The sequence below is a fragment of the Pholcus phalangioides genome, unplaced genomic scaffold (genome assembly GCF_987345545.1).
Source record: "Pholcus phalangioides strain wild (caught in Gottingen) unplaced genomic scaffold, Ppha-v1.0 ptg000010l_1, whole genome shotgun sequence".
Lineage (NCBI taxonomy): Eukaryota > Metazoa > Arthropoda > Arachnida > Araneae > Pholcidae > Pholcus > Pholcus phalangioides.
In genome coordinates, this window is record NW_028301603.1 from 34,113,739 (window position 1) to 34,129,598 (window position 15,860).

Below are 15,860 nucleotides of genomic sequence, written 5' to 3' on the forward strand. Positions count from 1 at the left end.
ATTTGCTTACGTAATACTTGAACGGCCCCTTACACACATTCCATTCGAGAGTATGGGTGGAGATACGGGGGGGGGGAGGGGCATGGGGCATTTCCCCCCAGCGTCAAAGATGGAGTCGTCTGATCTTATGTACATGTGTATATATAAATTAACATCATCATCGTGCCCTCCCTCCCCCAAGCAATAATGACCATGCCCCCAGACTTTCAAGTCTATCCCCGCCTATATTCGAGAGGAATCCGGAGTTGCTTCAGAGAACATTTCTGTAGCAAATAAAAGTTACATATACTTAATATAACTGTTTTTATCTTGCTACAAAATTCAGCGCCGGACATCTTTCGTACAATCTCAATGACGAAAATACGAAGGAATGCTATGCGATTGCGCAAGAAATGTTCGCATTCGACTAACATGCCAGTCGCCGAGTGACTCCGTTGCTTAGGATATTTCGTCTCCAATACGCCGATATTCTCGTGTGAGGAGTTCTATTGGAATGTTCGTGTTGATCCGCTGGATACGGAGTCTCCTATCAGTTGCCAAACTTTAGTAACCCCGTGTGAGGACCTGAATAAACAAAATAAGTTAAATATGTGTTATGATTAGGCTGACTATATTTCCTCGAGAAAAAGTAAGGAAGTACAGTCCCCCTTATTCGCGGGGGTTACGTTCCGAAGGTGGCCGCGAATGGCATGAGAAGAGCAGTGTGACGCAGAGGGTAGAACGGAATGTAAAAGAGGGTGCAGCGATTGTTGGCGATGTTTTTTGAAAGAACATTGTGAGAGATTTCTGTTTGCCGTTACTTCTCTTCTTCATATCATCAAGTACGTTGGAGTATGTTCGACAAGGCTTCCTCTGCCAATTTTTCTGCATGTGAAGAACGTAAAATAGAGGGATCTGCCATGAAAATAATCTGTTGCTTATTTGAACTTGCGAAGCCCTTCCGCCATGTCCTCTACTTCCTTATCTTGATCTTCTTCATCTGGTACTGCTTCAGTTTCAGGATCAGTCTGGATCAGGATCAGGATTCAGTTTTAGGATCAGGATCAAGTATTAATTCTTCCTTGGTCAATACCTCTGAATTACTATTAACTAGCTATTCGACACTTCTTCTATTCTACTTCACCAAACTCTGGCCATAATATTACTGTTTACTGCCATTAACGAGATGGGCTGGAAATGAAGATGCCATCTATCGGTGGTCACCTCAAGTTCGTAAAGGAAAATTTTTATATCCTCCGGGTTTGAACCTGGGACCGTAACCTTCACGGTGGCAGACGAACATCTTACCACCACCACGCCACTTAGGCAACCAAATGACTGAGGGTATGAGTGACCATATGAGTGACCAAGTGAGTGTGTGATTGAGCGAGAGTGATCGTGTGATTGAATGACTGTATGGGTAAGTGAATGACCACATGAGTGATCAAGTGAGTGAAGAAAAGAATGATAGTTTTTCTGATCAAGTGAGTGACCAAAAGAATGACCGTTTTTCTGATCAAGTGAGTGACCAAAAGAATAACCGCTTTTCTGATCAAGTGAGTGACCAAAAGAATGACCACTTTTCTAATCAAGTGAGTCACCAAAAGAATGACCGTTTTCCTGATCAAGTGAGTGACCAAAAGAATGAACGTTTTCCTGATCAAGTGAGAAACCAAAAGAATGACAGTTTTTGTGATCAAGTTAGTGACCGTATGAGTAATCACATTCCCTTGGTCTCTCATATAGTCACACACTGTCACTCACTCATAAAGTCAGTCATCCACCAACTCATTCGGCCACTGATATAGTCATGCAGCCTCTCACTTAGCCACCCATACAGTCACTTACTTGATCACTCAACCACTCCGTCATCCACGCGGTCACGGCAGGCGAAATGTCTGGGGTGAAAAAATAGGGAACAGCGATTGGCGATAGCGATAATACTGACGTCCCATTTGTTCGGAAAGATGGTAGATGAGTCAGCCTGGTGTTTCAAGGAGCTTTAGTTTATATGGGCCATAAGAAACATTGATTTGTGTATTGGATAGCACACACACACTTCATACTCACCCTTGATGAATTCAGCAGCAAAACCAGCTTTTTGGACGGACCTGTCCGATACGAACTTGACGAGCATCCTGTTCGTGGAAGACCTGATGTCCTCGGGTATCTTGTAACCGCAGAATTTCCCGAGCATCGGACTGATGGAGTCGTGGCCATCACGGATTTCCAGGTAGTCATAGACGCAGTTGTCGTGGTTCTCGATCTGAAAAAGAAGTCCGGGTGAATGTAACAATATCAGGATCAGTGATACTTAATCGTAAAAACAACAACAACCGAACGTTATAGTCACACTAGTCATATTACCCGGCGTTTCCTGGGTATATTTCAATCACTGGGAGGATTGAAAAAGTGACAAACCATTATGAAGGAATGAACGGTTATGCATAATACCGGCAGCATCAAAGAAGAGACAAACCATTGCAAAGGCATGGGCATGTCTGAAACGCATTGTTAGGGAACCACGACAACCGAAGTAAACATTCCGAAAGTGACTGTTGGGACCCAGGAACCATTGTTGTCGGATGATTTTTGTCAAATTTCGGGCATTTCCCCAGCTCTGACGAAATGTTAAAGTAGCCTATGGATCAATCTCGGTCCTCTTTGGTATTTATGCAAAATTTGGCGATGATCGGTGTAGAATTGTAGATGATTTGTATAAAGAACATACATACATACATACTTCCACATTTATATACAGTCAAATTCCGTTATAACGCCAACTCCAAGAGACCGAAGAAATCACTTCGTTAAAACGAAATTTCGTTATAAAGGAATTCCAACTCTTTGAATTGTTCCTATGCAAACTTGTCTGTGGGAATTAGAAAAATGTTCGTTAAAACGAGATATTCGCTATAACGGTATTCGTTAAAACGGGATTCGACTGTGTATAAGATAAGATACCAAACAATAAAAATTTGCAATGTATATAAGATCTAAGTTTTCTGATTGGATAAACACGATATAACCGTCCATTCAAACAAAATGAAATCAGTAATAATCAATCTTCTTGCTGTCCGAATAGAACTCTTCCCCCGATACATATGCCAGTAATTAATCAATCGGAATCTAAGATTTATTATCCCGCGCAATGAAATATTGACTGCAAAGGTATGAAGTTTCTGGCCCTCGAGAGACACCGAACACTAATGATTAATCCGTTGCACAGCCCCGAAAATTTCCAATTTCGGAGAAATATCACTCATAGAGAATATTCGTCTCAAAACCCCTGACAGCTATTTTGAGACGATGAAAGACGAGTTTTCCGTTTTGTTTCGCGAGGGGGGGGGGGGGCTCGATTGATTGAGTTTACAAAAATGTAATTAGGTCTTCGCGTACGAACAATATCCGGAATAGCAGTTGAAGTGCTACGAGGGCTGTATAAACGCCATCTACAGCAGAGGGCCTCCGCGGGAAGCTCGTGACGTCCATGAAGAAGGTCATCTTACCTATAGCTATTGGACTATAGCAGGTCGACGCATGCACCATCTTTTCCTTTTTTGTAATCCAATCGTATCCCGTTATAACGAACTCCAAAAGACTGGAGGAATTCCTTTCCCATGTGAACTTATCTGGGGTGTTAGAAAAGTGTTCCTTAAAACGAGATTTTTCGCTATAACGGTATTCGTTTAAACGGGATTCGACTGCATATCCGATGGATATAGGTGAGATGACCTTCGTTCAGTGAAGTCACGAGCTTCGTGCTATAGATAGCGTTGGCTGTACCATCGAGAGGTACGCTATCCAATGTAGTCCGAGGATGCTTCAAGTAACACTTGAACACGTGGATCTGGTAAAGAATGACGTTTCTATAATCAAAATATATTTTCGTATGCAGGGTGATTCAGAAAAGATGGGAAAACTTTACTTTAACAGGTAATACAGTCGAATCCCGTTATAACGAACTCCAAGAGACCGAAGAAATCACTTCGTTAAAACGAAATTTCATTATAAAGGAATTCCGATTCTTTGCATTGTTCCTATGCAAACTTGTCTGGGGAATTAGAAAAATGGTCGTTAAAACGAAATTTTCACTATAACGGTATTCGTTAAAACGAGATTTTCACTATAACTGTATTCGTTAAAACGGGATTCAACTGTACGTATTCTGTGTCTATAGTTGCTACTATCAAAAAAAAAAAACAACAACAAACCCCCCGTACGTGTACAGGGTGTCCTAAAAATCCACCACCAAAATGAAAGGGGTGATGGTATACGTCAAGATAAGCAATTTTTTCTAATGGAACTTACTGTTGCAAGCCTTTTTATAGCATGGCCCAGGTCTTATATCCCTCCACCTGCTTATATATATCTTCATTGAGACAGAGCGGCGGGCCATGATCTTGTTAGGAACAGGAGGGTTGAAAGCCACTTATTCGGATAACAGGAGGGTTGAAAGCCACTTATTCGGATAACAGGAGGGTTGAAAGCCACTTATTCAGGGGATACGAGCACTATCCCAATTTCAGTAGTCGCCAATATGTGGTAACCTAACTCTGATACCGATGAGCGACAGGGAAATTTCTTCTTTTCAGTCACAGGCAATTGCGGCGCAAACAAAAGTGCGCCACTATTTTCTTTCTAACTGGGTGTGGGGAGAATATTTATATTAAGAACCTATTTCTCTCCTTTTTTTTTGGCACCAGTGGCTTAAATTGCTTGTTAACATGCTCCAAACAAATAAGTCATTTGCGATCCTAGGTCTTGTAAAAATTGTTCGTTTTAAAGCGTATTATCGCGTTTGCGGTTTCGTTTTGTAAAATATTCGGTATTTATATTGTATAAAATCTCGGAAAGGGATTTTTTACTATATACCAAATCCAAAATTTAAGTAGGAGGTTTTTCCGCACAAGCCCAGTGCATATATTTTCGGTATCCGGGAATTTCGCCGCTGACTGTGTGAGTAACCGGCTACTTCAACAAACTCTGGCCATATCGCTACTTACTGCCATTAATGAGATGGTCTGGAAATGAAGGTGCCATCTATCGGTGGTCGCCTGAAGTTCGTAAAGGAAAATTTCTATATCCTCCGGGTTTGAACCTGGGACCGTAACCTTGACGGTGGCAGACGATCTTCAAATACAAATACAAATACAACGCCACAACAGGCAAATTGCCCAACGAGGTGGTCGACTTAAGAACATCATGGATCCCCGAGCCATTTTTTGGAGGCCCTACCTACTACTGCTACCCCACACATGCACCCCCCCCCACATCCCCCCCCGTGGAACCCCCAACGAATCGGTACATGCGGGAATGTGCGTGTACGTGTAGTGAAACCTGACGTGAAGTTTTATTGTTTCTCTGTAATGCTTGTTATGTGTAGTGCTGCCATCTGCCACATGCTCATCAATCAACTTGAAAATAATCAAGACTCTTTCATCCATCCTAGACCAGTGACTGCTATTGTAGAGGGTCATGATGTAGGTGATTCTTGCTCAGACTCCGATTACGAACCATAAACTTTTCATTCTTTCATCGAACAACGAGGTTTCACATGAATTCCCATTGTCAACTCTTAGTGAAATTAGGACAATGATGTTCTTCAGATTTCCGTTGCCTTTTTTATACTTTTTCACATATTCATGTATCTTTGTAATCTTTTCTATGTATTTGCATTTACTCACATGTATCCATATGTATATTTGTAAGCCCTACGATCTACTGTAGTGAACCATGAATTACCACAACGCTGGTTTTGTTCTGGAATGCATTTTGGACTGTGATGTTTGTGAGACTATTTTGTGTCTAGTCTCTCGAATTCCCACTACTCTGTAATCATGGATATTCATCGGATGGACTGTGATGTTTCATGGGAATATTTTTCACCATATCACTGTATATATATATATATATATATATATATGTTTTTTTTTTTTTTTTTCTTCTGTCCCGCTCATTTAACAGAACTGCGATGTTTGTCATGTTCTTTCCTGACAATTTCCACTTGATGTTAAGCACTTGCTGTCATTTCTGTTCAGTGCTTCCATGTGCCAATATATGCATGTTTTCTTTCAGGTGGCAAAGGAGCTGAAGCGAGTGATTGGCGACCGAGATCCCACGGGTCCATCTGCAGATGGATTGGTGGGGATGGAGTGCGGTGTTGGCATGGACGGGCGCGGGCTCCCGGAGGGGGACGGACGTTTGGTTCCGTTCTGTTGCTCCTTTGAGCGATGAGTGGCGGACGGGGGTGTTCTCTCGTGGACTGGGGGAGCCGAGTGCCTCGGAATGTTTTTGCTGGGTCGGAGATCTGGCGGGCGGTCCACCTGTACTCCTTCTTGACCATCGGAGGTTTCCGGGAGCTTCCCGGAGTGTGGCTGCTTGGAATGGAGTGGGGTCCCGGCGGGACGGACCCGGTGGCTTGCGAGTCGGGGGATGTTCGCCGGGCCCGGATGTCAGGAGAGTTCTTCCAGCATGGCCCAGCCGCAAGGTAATCCGCTTATATCCCGCAAGGGACAGAGCGGGGGCCATGTTTGGTGTTATGTATGCCATCTGCCACAAGTTTTTCTAACTATGAGTGAAGTGTTATGATTGAATGATTTATCGTTGTAGGACTGTTGCTCTCTGTGGCGAGACTTTTTAACGGGGAGATCGGCTTGCATTTGCGCCTTGAAGTTGGGAACCACAGAAAACCAACTTCAGCCAACCACCACTGTGGGGGTTCGAACCCGGATCCTCGCATCGCGAGTCCTATCACCACGCCACTCAGGCGACTAAGTCACTCAGTGTGTGAATGATCGTATGAGTGACCGAGTGAGTTGGTGGATGAGTGAGTGACAGTATCAGTGACAAGGTGAGTGTGCGATTGACCTGTATGATTGAGTGAGTGACTGTATGGGTGAATGAATGATCATATGAGTGATCAAGTGAGTGACCAAAAGAATGACCATTTTTGTGATCAAGTGAATGACCAAAAGAGTGACCGTTTTCGTGATCAAGTTAGTGACTGTATGAGTAACCACATTCCCGTGGTCTCCATATCGTCACACACTGTCACTCCCTCATACAGTCAGTCATTCGGTCACTCACATGGTCATTCATACTTAGTAACCCATACGGTTACTTACTCGACCACTCACCCACTCCGTCACTCACGCGGTCAGGGCAGGCGAAATGCCCCGGGTGAAATTTTCGAGGGCGAAATGTACGGGGATGAACAATCGCGGGGGAAATGCCGGAGGCAAAAATTTCCGTAAACCCCATATTTCCACCCATTCATCATTTCTCACTCAATTTCCTCTTATAAGATTGGGGAAATATTTCACAAACTCGCTTAATATAAATTTAATAGTCTAATCAATATCGAGGCCAGCAATATCTCGATGGTGGCCAAAGCTTGGCACTTTTCCGTTCAGGGACTGATTCATTGTTACCATAAGATACGGGGGAACGGTGTGAAGGGCCGTATCGGTTTCTCTCTGAACGGCTGGACTTTCTTCGTAGAAAAAGAAAAAAAAAATTACTTTTCTTTTACGGCTTTAAACTCGATTTCCACCAAAAGATTTATGACCAGAACAACTTTGGAGAAAAGGAAAAGATATTAATCTTGCACAATTAATTATCTCCTAAATATCTCTAGCGTTTGAGAATAATCCCGCCATCTGTTGATAGAGTTCAAGTTCTCATTTCTGTTGCTCTATAACGATATATATCTCTCTCCCTTTCTATTAACTTTAATTAAAATGCAAGAAATTAAGGCTGTTAAGACCATTATTCCGATTCCTACTGGATCATAACGAAAGCCTGGAAATATTTAAATGATTGGGGTAATCGCGTCTGCATCACCGGGAACTTTGAAGAAGAGGATGGCACCAATCTGATACCTTTCTTTCAACTTAGGGGTCATTCAAGTATTACGTCAGCATCGAGGGGTGGGGAGGGGGGTTTCGGATTTGCTGACTTTTGATGACGGGGGGGGGGGGGTTCGAAGGTTGCTTACGTCATCAACCACCCCTTTTTGAAGATAAGAAATATTCTAAGCTGCTGACGGGGGTGGGGGGGGCATCAAAAATGGCAGAGAATCTGCTTACGTAATACTTGAATGGCCCATTATCCCGTTTTAGTAGTCAGAATATTCTAAACTTCACCATTGCTAGTACCGCAGATTTTGATGAGGTAACTCTTTGAAACCTCAGGCTGTCTCACCCGCTATATTTGAGCAAATCTGTGACGTCGGTATTATTACTAAAACGGTTATACGCCATTTCGAGTGGATTACCAATTTTTTGTTCACGGATGGAGGGCGATGAGTTCGCTCTCCTTTATGGCGCCTTAGTTTAAAGTATGTATGAATAGTTGTCCATCCATACTCACAGGTACACAACCCCAAACATTTATACACTAATATGTTTTATTCGCCATTTCTAAACGACATACGCGTAATTCGGACCACTTACTTCGAAGGACTGAAATCGCAGAGCCACCTGATGGTTTTCCGGGACAGTTATCCTCCAGGTGCATTCCTTGTTGGGCCAGTAGTCTTCCGGATAATTGGGGCTGTGGAGTATCCCTTTCTCTTTGATGACGTCACCACCGCAAATAGCTGAAAATTATGTGCTTGCATAAGTAATCTCAGAGGAAAAGTACAATATCACATCAAATGACAATGGCAATGAATGTAATCGGGTTCATCTTCTCCCGGTTTATTCAAATTATATGTAAATATAATTGGGTTTAGCTTTTTTCTTGTTTATTTAAATTGATTGCATAGTATTTAAGTAATTTTAATTTTCTTGCGCCGAATATATTGGTTCAAATTAGTTTCTTTACTAATTATGCGATTTTCTTATATGGGTTTTATTCAGGAACTCAAAAGTAAGAAACCAGGGGTTGTACTATCTCCTCGTGCTTATTCTCATTCGATTCGAATTATAAGTATCGGTTCATATGCATGATCCTTATGAATAATCCGAAAAACGATACCAAGAAATTATTCTTAGGTTCACTCCTTAACGTCACGTGACGCGAAAGAGGGAAAATCAAAAGAAATCGCTTTCCACACGGGAAAAGGGATTTTTCCCTTTGGCCGATCGACCACTGACCAATCAAAATTAAGCTTGAGGTATACAACTACTACTATACATTTACTGAATTTTTTTGTTCAGCGACGGTGGCAACGCAATTCATTTTTAATACACGTGCAGAACACTTGTTTTTTTCCCACATTCTTAACGTTAAAAATGGAAGGTGTTAGCGGGGCTATCGGCTAGATATTTTTTCTAATAGGGAGGATGGGAAACAAAAGAAGTGCACATGAAGAGTTATTTCTATAATTAAAACATTTTTTTCAGCATGTAAATATTATTCAGAAGGATATTTCAGCATTCTAATTAATTTATTGAAGTTATTTTTAAGCCGCGTACTTCATTAGGAACTACCAAAATCACATTGGAATAAAAATGTATTGTTGTCCTCTATTGCTATTTTGATGGACGTGGGTGATTATTACTTTGCTTCACTTATGTTATTAATAATTTTAGGATAATATAATTATATCATCGAGAGATATACCGTGAAAAAAAAAATCTCGATACAATAATCTACTACTACTAAACCACACATGCACCTCGTCCATATTCCTCTGCGGAACCTCTAACGAATTGGTACATTTGGTACATGCGGGAATGTGCGTATACGTGTAGTGAAACCTGACGTGAAGTTTGTTTCTGTGTAATGCTTGTTATGTGTAGTGCTGCCATCTGCCACCGGTTTCCCTAACTATGAGTGAAGTGTAATGGATGAATAATTTATCGTTGTAGGACTGTTGCTTCTCTGTGGCGACGTTTTAATGGGGAGATCGGCTCGCATTTGAGCCTCAAAGTTGGGAACCACTGGAAACCAACTTCAGCCGATACAATGCTCTGCAGACCAAGAAAAAAAAATTGTTTTAGAGAGATTATATTGTTATATCGAGAGGCAGCAGTTAGAGTGTGTCAGCATTTTCAAACAAGACTCGAAAAAACTTAGCGGAAAACTTTCTGTAAAAAATTCACAAACCGAGAAGAGTGCAACTGATTCACAGGACCTGGCCTGGCCACTGTAGGGGGCTTAATAGAGCCACAAAGCCGAGAGGAGAGATGTGGCAAAGTACCTGGGATGACCACAGCGACACGAAGGGCTCATCTGAGCCACCAGGCCGAGAAGAATAGACGTGGTTCATGATCTGGCCTGGCCACGGCAGTGGGCCTACTATAGCCCTCAAGCCTAATGGAGAGATGCGGCCCAACAACTGGGCTGGCCACAGTGACGCGAAGGGTTCAGTCGAGCCACCAAGCCAAGCCGAGAAGACGCGGTCCAGGACCTAGCCTGGCCACGGTAAACAGCAAAAGGCTCATTAGAGCTACGAAGGCATTGACTTGTGAATTATTGATATTTGAAACTTTTTAAATTTGTAATTTTTTTAAAATGTTTTATATTGTCGTGCATGTTATATTATTCATACAAGGATAACGAAGCACCCGGCACCGCCCAGCCTCTCATCCGGGGCAGTGGGTAAAATTGACAATTGTCGATAGTGCCTGGGTGGTGCACGGTATGAAATGAAAAAAAATATACAGGGTGATCAGCGAATAAGCCCTTATTTCAAAATTAAATATCTCTACAACAAAGATCAATGGAATTATGCGGTAAACGGTACGTTTATTAGCAAAACTGTAAGAATGTTGTACAGAAATTTCGAAAATTTAGTTTTTTTTTTAATTTTTTAAAATTTAAAAAAACAAAACAAAACTGGAGATTTTGGGGTTCCGAAAATCCTCATTTGTGTGAAGAGAAACCACTGCTTTCGCCTAAAGTTACTGCATGGGCTGCGGTATGCGCCAGAGGCATTATCGGCCCCTTCTTCGTGCGAGAAACGATTACTACTGAACGTTACGTTACAATTTTGGAACAATTTGTCAGCACACATATCGCATACCGCAGCCCATGCAGTAACTTTACGCGAATGCAGTGGTTTCTCTTCACACAAATGAGGATTTTCGGAACCCCAAAATCTCCAGTTTTGTTTTGTTTTTTTAAATTTTAAAAAATTAAAAAAAAAACTAAATTTTCCAAATTTCTGTACAACATTCTTACTGTTTTGCTAATAAACGTACCGTTTACCGCATAATTCCATTGATCTTTGTTGTAGAGATATTTAATTTTGAAATAAGGGCTTATTCGCTGATCACCCTGTATATATATTGACCATACCTTTAATAGGATTATGATTTGCATATCTCGAGTGATTCACTTTGTTTAGTGCCCTCTACTAACAAAAATTTAAACTAATTTTCTTCCGTACGAAAAGAAAAGAACAAAATTTCCTCTTCACGAGCATTGTTTGAACCGTATTCGAATATAACAATTCCTTCAATTTTCATGATTGTTAAACTACCCACGAATTAACGACACACCCTGTATATTTTATATTGTAAGTGATGGAAAGTAAATTATTATATGAAAATAAAAGTTGTCCTCACAGACTTCCTAACTCCAATGCAATAGATAATTTTCCCATGGTCCGAATCTCGGCCAGGGGCCCCAATCCCCGCTAGATTCCTCGAACCCCTCAGGGGCATTCACGGCCGTTTGACATCGATTATTCCCGTTTATTTCCGAAAAATTAAAGAGTACTTACAGCGACGTCATGAGCATACACACACACGCACAAACAAAAATAAATCCAAGTGGCCCGTATGTACACTGAACACATACAAACACATCTCGAAAAAAAAATATCACATAATTGATTTCCTTTTTACTATCTACTCATTTCCGGATAGGAGAAGAAAAAAACGGGAATTCCAATCTATTCAGCGAGCCAAAAGAAAAAAAAGGAGTATCCGGGATAGAAAAGGATCAGGGAAATGTAGAAAAAAAAAGGGCCTATGTACAGTCGGAGTGTGTACAGCATCATATCCGGAAGGAAGTAGGAGAAATTCCAACGCGTGTGTGTCTAGTACCAGTGTGTTGTGTTACGTGACTTGCTTTCCTTAATAGGTTTTCTGTAGTTTCCTTGTGTCTGAACCATTTTCGTGGCCGTATATAAAGAAACAGCTGAGATGCACACAAGCCATATATACACAGCTAATCTCCTCCTCATTCCACTTTTTTTTTTTTTTTTGCCCTTGTCCTGGAATTTTTTTGTGTTTTTCCTTTTTCGGTGATCTTGGTCGATTCTTGGAATTGTTCTTGTGTCTGTTTCCCGATTTTTTGTTTTTTGGTTAGATCAGCATTTTCCCTTGGTTTTTTTTCCTTCTTCTTATTTTCTTATTCTGTTTCGTGTTGCGTTCACAGCAACAAATGAACATCTCTTTTTTCCTAATTTTGGGACGTAATTTTCTGTCCATTTACCTTTTTTTTTCTCTCTCTCTCTGTCTGTCCTTATAAAGTTTCTTGGTCTTTAGGAGTCACGCAAAGGGAAGTATGAACAAAAAAGGATGAAACGGAACGCCGTATATTACCGCTCAGAAAAAACATCATACAGGCTGTTTCACCATGATTCACCGAAAGAAATATAAATTCTATGGTTTATTTTAACCGCTTTACGATCAAGGACGTAATTTTTGCGTCCAAACGCCAGTGGAATGAATTCGAAAAAAGTTCGCGGTTTTCTTTCCACTCCCCTTATCACCGCGAAGCTTTGTTGCAACCCGACGAGAGAAAAAAAAGGTATTTTTTACCTCCGTGATGCATCCTTCTACTATATATGTGTAAGAGAGCAAAAGAGAGAACAGGTAGGGAGGGTGAAAAGACCGTTTTCTTTCATCACAATGCTGAAATTATCTCTTTTTTTATTCTGGAATTATCTTTCATTAATTTTATTATCTCCTTCATTAATTTTATTATTATTTCTTTCATTAATTTTATTATCTCCTTCATTAATTTTATTATTATTTCTTTCATTAATTTTATTATTATCTCTCTCATTAATTTTATTATTATATCTTTCATTAATGCTGAAATTATCTTTCATTAATGCTGAAATTATCTTTCATTAATTTTGGAATTATCACTTTTTTATCAAAGCTGAAATTATCTTTCATCAATGTTGAAATTATCACTTTCTTTAATTCTGGAATTATCACTTTCTTTACTTCTGGAATTATCACTTTCTTTACTTCTGGAATTATCACTTTCTTTACTTCTGGAATTATCTTTCATTAATTTTATTATTATCTCTTTCATTAATGCTGAAATTACCTTTTATTAATTTTGGAATTATCTCATCGATGCTGAAATTATTTCTTTCATTTATTGTTTTGAATTCCTGTGGATGCCATAAGAAAATTACGGGGGACTGCGTGTGTTTTCACCGAGTCACGTGATCTTCCGACGAATGATGTTGGGGTACACGACTGCCAAGGCGGAGACCGCTGACGTCATACTCCCTCCAGTAATATAAGCTCGATGGTAATAACTTGTGCTAGCTATCCCCTTTCCATCCCCCCCTCTCTCGTGTTTCTCAGTAATAAGGGTATCTCGTTTAGCCGCAGAACAGGAAAGCGCCTAAAGAGGAAAGAAGAACACATATCTCTCCATGGAAAGCTCCGCAGAACCTTGACCATATGACCTGTACTTAAAAAGAAAGAAATTCAATGGTATTGAGTTGGTACCAAATCCATTTGAATTATTAAATTGATGACTTGAAATTTTCAAGGGGGTGCGCGCCGTCGTGCCTCCTTCACGAGCCTCCCCTTTTAGTTCTATTTTTATTATTGGCCTAAGGTTGGAATCGAACATCGTTGAGAAATTGGTGGAGGAGATTTGGACTGCCATCTAGTGTTACCAGATGTTTACTCGTGAAATTGAGAGAATTGAATTTCAATCTATTAGAAAAATACAAGTTATTGTCTATTTGATTCACATTCATATATTATCACCAAATATTTACAATACAATACTAATGTTTGACTGTTAAGAAAGGTTTATTTTTATTTAAATAATTTTTTTAAATATAATAAGTGTTAAGGTGAGAGGATTGGAAGGAGATTGGATAATGCAGGAATAACTTGGAAGCCTCCTAGGCTATAATTAGGACTGTAAATATTATATATATACACTTATTCTCTACTAATGTGGCACCTATTTTAATCGCATTTATCTATTTGGCACCTATTTTTTTCATTTTTTTTCCGCATCTAATTATCGTATTTAATTAACACCTTGTACATATGGAAATTACTATAAGGCACATATATTGGAACTTGGAAAAAAAATAATAAAAAGCCACCCGGACGAATGGCATTTAATTTGACGAGTGTATAAATTAAAGCTTTGGATTATAACCACCATTCTTTTATTCTGATTGAGTTCACTTTGACGCATGCAGTTACCACTAAGATAAATATGTGGGTTGGACCTCTCTCCATCCGGCAGTGACGTGTCATCGAAGAGTTGTGGTGGCATTTTCTTAGTGATTTATCTGCATTTAGGCTAAATTCTGTACAGCTATGACCGTGACCTGGATTTGACTATGCTTTCTTTCCCACACAAAACACATACATGCACACACACTAATTATCTTACAAAACTGACAGTCTATTTTTTCCCCCTTCTTCATAGGCCTTACTGGGCCCGTTCGTAACCCCACAATCAGCCAAGAGCTGGGCATGGGGGGTAACAATTTGATTCTGTTCTGTTCTAATAAGTGTTAAGGTGAGAGGAAAAAACGTCCGTAAAGATCTTGACTTACCACTAATCTTGGACTATATCAAGGAGCTTGCCAATGCTCATTTTGACAGGCTACGATCTTCTGAACACCCGCATCTTAGAGAAATTGTCTATTATGACCCTAGAATACCCACAGTACACTCTAGGCCAATGGACTTGCTGAGCGTGGATTGGGTGACGAATTGATGTAATTTGCAGAACATTTTCATGATTTTTTTTTTTTTTTTCAAATTAATTTATCAATCTAATATCAGTTTTGTTTGATATTGCGGATGCTGTGATCGCAATTCAGAGGCATTTATATGTTGTTGTTTTTTTCGCAATTAATAATTTTTCTCATTTATTCATAATTTGCGCTTGCATAAAATGGTGCATTTGGGTTCGTGTCGTGTTGAAACTGATGTTATTACAATACAGAGATGGTATGTGTCATGTCTTCATTATAACTTTTTCTTTGACGTTCTTGATTATGGTTATATGACTGATGAGGGTTCAACAGTACCTCAAACATCTCTGGTTAGTGTCTCTCGATTATGTAAATATTTATAATGTTGGAGTTTTTGGGTAGCATATCATCAGCTACTTCCCCTAAGACATTTCCCCCTTGTTCTTCGATTGTGTTGTGTTTTATCTCGATGAGCATTCATTTCGCGAAGATTTGTAAACAATACTCTCCTGGCTTATTCATTCTCTACACACACACGCATACACTACATACCTTACACACATGCACAAACTTGTCTTTTTCCTTCTCATACCACCCCTGGTGATCTGTAAGTCGCCAGACAGCCTGCAAAGGCTGGGCAGCGACGGAAACGTTCAATTCTGGTCTGGTCTGGTAATAAGTGTTAATTTGTCTGCTCAAAGTAGTTCTGGTCGTTGTTGACTTCTCTTGTCGGCGTGTATAGTAATAGTGTAAGTTGTCCCGTCGAAAACGGACGTTGTATCGAAAGTGTAACATTCATATGATAGCCGTTCTATGGAAATATTTGGGCCTTATCCTACCGGTCGTTCTAATGGGAAGGTCGCTATAACGTGAGGTCGTCTGTATTTCGATATCCCTTGACGTGACCCATTTCCGTAACCAAAATTATGGCAATCTATTGTCTTCACTAATAATCCTATTTTGCATGATGGACATGATTCCACAGATTCATGGTTTAATGAGA

At 40.2% G+C, this 15,860-nt stretch overlaps 1 protein-coding gene across 1 annotated transcript in view; it reads right to left on the bottom strand.

The window, feature by feature from the left end:
* The window catches only part of LOC149081332 (bone morphogenetic protein 1-like), a 265,551-nt gene that overhangs the window by 26,005 nt on the left and 223,686 nt on the right, over positions 1-15,860 (bottom strand). Inside the window, exons 10-11 of the mRNA XM_089238168.1 lie at positions 8,436-8,581; positions 2,050-2,245 (exon numbers count right to left, since the gene is read on the bottom strand). Coding sequence (XP_089094294.1) covers positions 2,050-2,245; positions 8,436-8,581 — 342 coding nt within the window. The remainder of the gene's footprint in view (positions 1-2,049; positions 2,246-8,435; positions 8,582-15,860) is intronic.